The 7882-nt window shown below is 59.4% G+C and overlaps 1 protein-coding gene across 2 annotated transcripts in view; it reads right to left on the bottom strand.

The window, feature by feature from the left end:
• The window catches only part of FOXP3 (forkhead box P3), a 6537-nt gene extending 2562 nt beyond the window's left edge, over positions 1-3975 (bottom strand). The window contains exons 1-8 of one of the 2 annotated variants that reach the window (XM_021678764.1): positions 3763-3975; positions 3123-3227; positions 2887-3025; positions 2396-2483; positions 2222-2326; positions 1224-1311; positions 944-1024; positions 67-220 (exon numbers count right to left, since the gene is read on the bottom strand). In XM_021678764.1, coding sequence (XP_021534439.1) covers positions 67-220; positions 944-1024; positions 1224-1311; positions 2222-2326; positions 2396-2483; positions 2887-3025; positions 3123-3227; positions 3763-3975 — 973 coding nt within the window. The remainder of the gene's footprint in view (positions 1-66; positions 221-943; positions 1025-1223; positions 1312-2221; positions 2327-2395; positions 2484-2886; positions 3026-3122; positions 3228-3762) is intronic. The other variant, XM_021678774.1, reaches the window with a different exon arrangement.
• Positions 3976-7882: the final 3907 nt, after the last annotated feature.

Raw genomic sequence — 7882 nt, 5'->3', positions numbered from 1 at the left:
GGGGGGGGGGGGGGGCTCTGGGGGGGGGGCGGGGGGGCATCACGTAGGGGCACGGGCCGTCCTTACCCGGGAACGTGCTGTTTCCATGGCTGCCCCAGAGGTGCCTCCTCACAGCAAACAGGCCGTCGGGGGCCTCCTGGGGGCTGGGCCAGGCTGGGCCAGGGGCAGCCGGAGTACCTGCAGCTAGGATGCAGCAGGAGGAGCCCTTGTCTGATGACGCCTGCGGCGGGGAGGGGGGTGGTGAGGCTGGTGATTCAGAGGCTTATGCTTTCCACTTCAACTTTAGGTAAGTGTGGTTGGTTGGTTTGTGTTTAAAGCAAGTGAGCTCTCTTCTCAAGTCCAGTCTGATGCGGAATCTCACAAAGCAGCATTGAGCCGTATTTATTAGAGTGTGAGTGTGGACGCGCGCCCGTGTGTGTGGAGAGGCGCAATGCTGGGACCACGAGCTGGGGCTGAATCAGGCTCCCACCCCTTAGGGATGCTAGTAATTAATACCTATCCTGAGTGGCCTCATGAGGATTCGATAAACTCGCCCCAGCAGCGTGCTCAGGAACGGTGCCTGGCCCCCGGGGCCGGCTTCACCGGTGTGTGGCCCGTGTAATCACACAGGTCCCTGCCCTTTGTTTACTGCTCTGTGGGGGTCATTTGAAACCGGGGCCCCATGATTTTATTGTGCGCTGGTTCCTGCGTGTCGTATGGCCAGTCCCACCAGCGGCACAGGGTCTGTGTCCAGTAGATGCTTGGCGATTTGCCGTTGTTTTGAAAATCTAAGATCATGATGTTTCGGGATCTTGGGGTCAGAGGGCTTGTAATCGGAGGGGACAGGTTTCCAGGCCTGGGCACGTTTGGAGCTGGGGACAGGGGCCCAGAGTCGTAGGGTGTGGGTGTGAGGCTAAGTCCCCGCCGCCCCCCGCCAGCCACCTGTGGGCCTGGGGTGGCTCACCGTGGCTGGAGCTTTGGTCGGGGCCATCTTCCCAGCCAGGTGGGCCTGCATAGCGCCCAGCTTCTCCTTCTCCAGCACCAGCTGTGAGGACGGTGCACAAAGTGAGGCCTCAGCTTGGCCTTTCTCTGCCACATCCTGGCTCAGGCTGTGGTCCTTCCTGGGAGCACCCTACCCCCTCCCTTCCTTTATGCCAGCCCCCATCCTGGGGGAGCTTGGCTCCTGGCACAGGGTGGACGTAAGGCTCGCCCATCATCCCCCAACCACCCCTCTCCTACGTCACCTGCTGTTCCAGAGACTGCACCACCTCCCTCTGGAGGAGACATTGTGCCCTGCCCTTCTCATCTAGGAGATGGTCCGCCTGGCAGTGCCTGGGTAGGGGGAGATTCCATGTGGGTGACCACGGCGGGTCTGGCCTCCTGGCTCAACACTCCGAGTGAGGAGAGCCAGACTCTTTGGGAGGTCTCTCCTCAGAGGCTCAGCCTCCCTCCCCTCTGTCTACCTCAAGTCTCCCTCTTACGCCCGCTGTTCCTTCAACACACGCTACTTGGCATCTCCTGGTGCCAGGCCTGAGCTCGCCACTGGAGCCTGGCCAGGGTGCTGGAGACGATGTTGGAAGGCTGGCGAGCTGAGAGGTGGGGTGAGGTAGGCGAGGGCAGGAGAGGCACTCCAGGTGGAGGGGACAGTCTGTGTAAAGTCATGGTCATGAAGAGGACAGGGTGCAGAGTTGCCACCGATAGTTGGGTATGGTTGGAGAAGGGTTGTGTGTGTGTGTGTGTGTGTGCCCGTGCACACGCGTGCGGTGGGACCGAGGGGAGGCAGCAAGAGCCACTGTGACAATCGGGGACTGTGGGTATCAATAAAATCAGGCTGGTGTGTTGGCAGGAGGGGTAGGGTAGCAGGGCAAAGCAGTTCGGAGTGTGGATTCTGGAGCCTGGCTGCCTAGATTCAAATCCCAGCTCTGTGACTTAGGAACTGGATGGTCTTGATCAAGACACTTGACTTTTTATGGCCTCAGTTTCTGTATCTGTAAAATGGAGGTAGGTACTAGTATACACCTCTCTTATGATGCCCCATTACACGGATGGGAAAACCAAGGCCCAGAGAAGCTAAGTAACTTGCCCAAGATCACACAGCCAGTGATAGGACTGGGATTTGAACCTACGGTCTTAGCCTTAGCCTTTTGCCTACTGGGATGAGGCCTGAGCTGGGACCTGTACCACAGGCCTCCTCCCACACACTGGGGACCCTCCTGGACTGGACTGGGCCTGGGTCACTCACTTGAGGAAATCCTCTGGCTCCTCGAAGACCTTCTCACAACCGGGCCACTTGCAGACACCATTTGCCAGCAGCGAGTAGGAGCCCTGGGGCACAGTCGAAAGGGTGCTAGGGGGACAGAGGGTGTAAGGGGAGGCAACGGCAGGGCAAGGGTCCTTCCCAGCCTGATCCACTGACCTGTCTTTCCTGGGTGTGCCGGGGCTTGGGAAGGTGCAGAGTAAGGCTGGCTCCCTGGACACCCACTCCAGGCTGGTCACGTTGATCCCTGCAGGTAGGGACAGGGCACCTTTGGGGACCGTGGGCTGGGCCCTCAAGCTCAGCCCACAGAGACTCTCCTTTTGAGCTTCCCACCCTCCTGAGCCTCGAAGGCCCTGACTCCCAGGCGGCTCTGTCGGCCCTAACATCCAAGGCTTCTGGGGGAGCAGGTCAAAGACTGCCATTTGCAAGCGCTGACATTTTGACTGCAAAGACCCGTGGCTCTGTGATTTTTGCCATTCATTCTGCACCTTCAAGGTTCTAAGCCTGACATTTTTTGGAGGCTGGAGTTTCCCAGATGGTAAGACCCGATGCGTCTGACCTCCTGAGGGCCGCCATTCAGCAGCCTACGTGGCTCCCACTCAAGCACTGGGGGGCTCGGGGTTCTGTAGAGCTGTGGGGCGGGGTGTTACCAGGCGGCAGGCCGGGCCGGGCCTTGAGGGAGAAGACGCTGGCGGCAGCAGTGGGTGGCGGCAGGCTGATCATAGCTGGGCTGTCCAGTGGGCGTACCTGCAGCACCGGGGTCCGAGCGTGGGTATTCACCGCTGAGAGCTGGGGGCACACGGGGACTGTGGGTCAGCCTGTTCCCCCACCCCCCTGCCCAGTTCTCCCACCTGCTCCCGCCGCCCTGCCCATTCCGGGTCAGTACCTGGTGCATGAAGTGCGGCCTGTCCTGGAGGAGTGCCTGCAAGTGGGGTGAGGGGCCCAGTCGTGCCCCGGAGGGTGCCACCATGACTAGGGGCACTGTGGGCAGCTGGCAGGGGGGGAGAGAGAAGGCAGGCGGGTGAGATGGCATCCTGATCCTCACTGTTCTACATGTCTAGTTCATACACTTCTCACCACAAACCCACACGGTAGGTACTCTGATCATCCCTGTTTTACATATGGGGAAACTGAGGCTCGGGGAGAGCGAATGACTCTTTCAAGATCAAACAGCTAATAAGTGGCAGAGCTGGCCTCAACCGTGTCACCTCCCCTCTTTGGGCACTAGCCCTCTCCCCTGTCACACGGGGATGGGGACACACGGCCACGCCTGTGGGACTGTGATAGGAGCTCCTCTCCTGGGGCCGGGATTGGGAGGCCAGGGAGAGCCTCGAATCTCTTGAGACCTGCTAACTGGGGACTTTCTTGGCCCTGCGACATCTGCATAAGTCACAGACTTGCCTGGGACCCAGAAAACCACTTCCTGTGCCCCAGCTGGGCCCCCCGCCCCGTGCCACAGTAAAGGTCGGCACCTGTAGGCCCAGGTACCCCGCCCTGCCTGCCCCATCCTGGGCCCTGGGCCTCACCTGCAGCTGCGATGGTGGCATGGGGTTCAAAGAGGAGGAGGTGGGGGCATGGGCCCCGCCTCGGAGGTCCCGGCCCTGGAAAGTTGCCCCCGGGCCCTTGGCCCCAAGCAGGTCTGAAGCCTTGGGTGCAGCCCTCCAGCTGGGCGAGGCTCCCGGGGATGGGCCAAGCGCCAAGGAAGGGGCCGAGGGCTTGGCTGGCCTGGGGTTGGGCATTGGGTCCTTGTCCAAGGGCAGGCTGTGGGGACATAGGGGGAAGGAGTTACACGTGTGCCCAGCGGGGGTGTGAACTGCTCAACCACCTGAACCATGTGGACCCCCCCCACTCTGGTCAGAGCAGGCATCGGTGGGGGCCTGTCCCCAAGGGCTCCACGGCTGGACCCCAGCTCCGATCAGGTGTACGTGTGGCACACACCCACGCATCCATCGGTGTCAGGAACATAGGTGTGCGCGTTTCTGCACACGTCCCGTGTGCAGACGTGCCCGGGTCCAGCACTCAGCCTGCCCGTGCGTGCTGGCAGAGCCCTGGTGGTGATGTGTCCTCTACGAGGGAGGTGGGGGATTGGGGTCATTTGTGGGGTCTCAGCCACGGGCAGGTCTCAGTTTTTTTTGCCCCTTAGGGCTTGTCTCCAAGCCTCAGCCCCCTGGTCCTCCCTGCACTCTGCACAGGCCACAACCTCTGCTGATGCTGCTGCGACTGGTGTCTGACTCTCCTGGTGGCATTATTTTATCCCAGTGACCTGGCATATACAAGGGCGGAGGGGGGCATGGACTCAAGATCCCTCTGGCTGCGGGGAGAGGGACAGAGTCCAGGAAGGCGACAGCAGGGGTACTGGCGAGGAGGCTGCTGTGACGGTCCAGGCAAGTGACAACGGTGGCGCAGACCAGGATGGTGCCAGTGGAGATGATGAGAAGTCGGTGGATCCTGAGTGTGCTTTGAAGGTGGAGTCAGGAGGATTTGCTCGCAGCTTGGATGGGGTGGGGGGTGGCGAGAGGGGGAGGGTCAAGGTGACCTCTGGCCCGGTGTTTGCCTGAGCAGTCTGGAAGGACAGAGTGGACATCACCTGAGCTGAAGGGGAGCAGGGTTGGGGGCGACGATCCAGGTGTGGATGGACATGAAGAGTCTGGCGTTAGACACGCGAGTGGAAATCCTGAGTGGGCAGCAGAGTACGGGAGTCTCTGGAGCTCGGGCAGGGGCAGGGTCTGATCATCTCTGGGCTCCTGCCTTGCACGAAGCTGACATGGCAGGTGTCGGGGAGGAGGGTTGGGCGCTCTTGAGCCAGGGCCCGTGGGAGCATCTTGACTCAGCCCCCGCCAGAGTTTACCCCAAGTCTGCTCTCCAAGCCTGCGCTCATGCTATATGGCCCTGCCTGGAATGTCTGCTCTTCCTCCGTATCCCCTATCCGGGCCCTATCCAGAAAGCCCTCCGTAATGGCTCCAGGCTCCTTCGCTGAGCCCCAGAACCGAACACTGCGACAGGCAGGGCTTCCGTTTCTCAGAATCCCAGTCTAAGAGGAAGCCGGAGCTGGAAGGGACTGCCTAGTCTAGCCACCATTTTACTGAAGGGGACACCCAGGTGCAGCGTTCCACAGTCCCACGGCAACCTGAGAGCTCCCTATGTTTCCCCAGAAAGTGTGTGTGTGTGTGTGTGTGTGTGTGTGTGAGACTCCCCACCCCACCCCACAGCACTGGGTCGGGCACACAGCTGTCGAGAGCGGCCCAAACTGGCACAAGGAGGGTTTAGGAGAGCAGTTGCACCTTCCTTTCTTTGCTGTCAGCTCACAGGGCCTGTCAGAGCTCTGGTGCGGAGGGGGGTGGGGGTGAGAATCCAGGTATTAAACTCAGTCTCCCCGGGGAGCGTAGAACATTGCTGTGTGAGAAGCAAGAGCCTGGATCTATGGAGGCTCAGAACTCAGTGACCACGAGGAGGTGAGCAAATGAATGATGGCGGAGATCGGGGGTGAGGCTTCTAGAAGCCAAGGCATGCCAAAGACTGCCAGCAATCCACCAGTAGCTAGGAGGGAGGCACGGACAGATCCTCCCTTGTAGCCTCAGAAGGAACCAGCCCTGCCGACACCTTGATCTCGGACTTCTGGCCTCCAGAACTGTGAGACAATAAATTTCTGCTGTTTGAGCAGCCCCCTCCCCTCCCGCCCCCAGCTTGTGGTAATTTGTTACAGAAGCCTGAGTAAACGAATACCGACTTTGGTCTCCGCCACTCTGGCCTGGCCCACACGGCTGGCCCGTGGTCACTTCTGAAGCTGCCGGGACACTTGGCTGGGGCTTATAAGAAATCTCTTCCTCAAGCACATCTGGAATGTCCAGCCTCAGGGAAGCACAGGTACATTCTCAGAAAGGGGACATAGATATGGTCTGTCTGGTGGTGGGGAACCTGGAGGGCCGGGCTGGGCAGCCAGCTTCCTGCACTGTCTGTCGGGGCGTCCCTTTCTGACTGTTTCTCAGAAGCTGCATGGAGGATGTTTCTGGGACACAGAATGTGTTTTCATATCGGGGTCTGCATCTGGGCCCTGTTGTCACGTCCCCAGATTTTCCGCCATTGACGTCATGGCGGCCGGATGCGCTGGGCTTCATCGGCACCAAGGAGAAGCAGATACCCCACCCCACGGGTTTCGTTCCGAGAATTAGCTGGCCCATCCTGCAGCCATCTCGGCCCAGGTGGGAGTGATGTGGGTGCTTGCGGATGTGGTGAGTGACGTCCATCTGGCCACCATGACAAGTCCTGGGCCCTGTAGACTTGGGCCATGGAAAGGCCAAAGTTTTGATGCTTGGGGAGTACCATGCAGATCCTACAGCTACTGGGACCCTGGGGGTCTTCAAATGGTACTATGCCAGAACCTCAGAATCATAGAACATCATTTCTTAGGTTCAAAGGATCCCAGAATCTCAAACCCACTCTGTGGGGTCCATGGGTCCAACTTCACAGAAGGTGAAGGCCAATGTCAATGGTGTCCAAACTCACTGGAACTCCCCGAAGGACAGGCAGCTCACTACCCCACAGGGCCTCTGGCCCACCAGGCTTAGAATTGTAGCAAGACTCCCCTTAGCTTCCCTCCTAAGTTCTGTGACAGCAGGAGGGTCAGAATCATCTCCTCTACTCCCCCCAGCCTGGGGCTGGGCTCTGTCACTAACTAGCTATAACTCCCCGTGGGCTCATATGTAAACTGGGACAGTAGTTGTACCTCTTGTCCAAAGTTAATGCACATGAAATGCTTAACAAAATGTCAGTGATGGTAAATGAACACCTACAGGGCCTCAGTCTCCCTGTTTATTATGGGACAATGTTCCCATACTCATAGCCATTCCACAAGAGATGGGGAGGGAAAGAGGGAGAGGTAGAGGCCAGCATGCCTCTGGCTAGGGCCTTATGGTGGGGAACAGGAAGAGCCTTGGCCAGTAGAGAGCCCGCTGCCAGGCTCTCTGGAGGGGCCCGAGGACAGACGTTCCCAGGACCAGTGCCAATTCTGGGGACACGGTTGAACTCTATCCACTGCATATCGCCCTTCAAGACTGACTAACTTATCCTTCCAGTATCACTACCCTCTGGCCACAAGGCCTTCTGACCCATGGGACCCTGGGACCCCACCCAGACTAGCTCTTGGGAGGTTGGGCCCCACACTGGCCCATGTGGCCACAGAGCCTCCTGCCTGAGTAAGGATCCAAGTTGTAAGAAGGCAGGAGGGGGAATGACAGCAGCTGGTGGGGGGGGGCAGCTCAGGTCCCCCTCCTCCCCTCATGGGTGCTGAGAAGTAAACGGAGGCCCACAGTGGGGGAGAGAGACAGAACCGGGGTCCCGCCAAGAGTCCCATGGTCTGAGCTTGGGTCTCAACTTTGCTACTCCATCCCTGGGAGGCCTTGGGAGAGGCCCTCCGGCCCATCTCCAGGCTTCAGTTTGCTCCTGTGTACACTGGGCAGAGAGAGGCTTGGAGCAGATGAGGGCCAGGGCCCTTCCACTTTGTGTCTGGGTGACCTGTTATGTGTCTGCAGGGCGTCGAGTCGACAACTGCCCCTCCATCCAGGGGACTGGCTGAGAGACAGGGATACATAGAGACAAAGAGACAGAAACAGAGAGAGACAGACAGATAGACACAGGGGAACACAAAGA

Source organism: Neomonachus schauinslandi, chromosome X (assembly GCF_002201575.2).
Source record: "Neomonachus schauinslandi chromosome X, ASM220157v2, whole genome shotgun sequence".
In the NCBI taxonomy this organism is placed as follows: Eukaryota; Metazoa; Chordata; class Mammalia; order Carnivora; family Phocidae; genus Neomonachus; species Neomonachus schauinslandi.
Note: the sequence above shows the minus strand (reverse complement) of the source record. Positions and strands in the feature narration are given on the sequence as shown.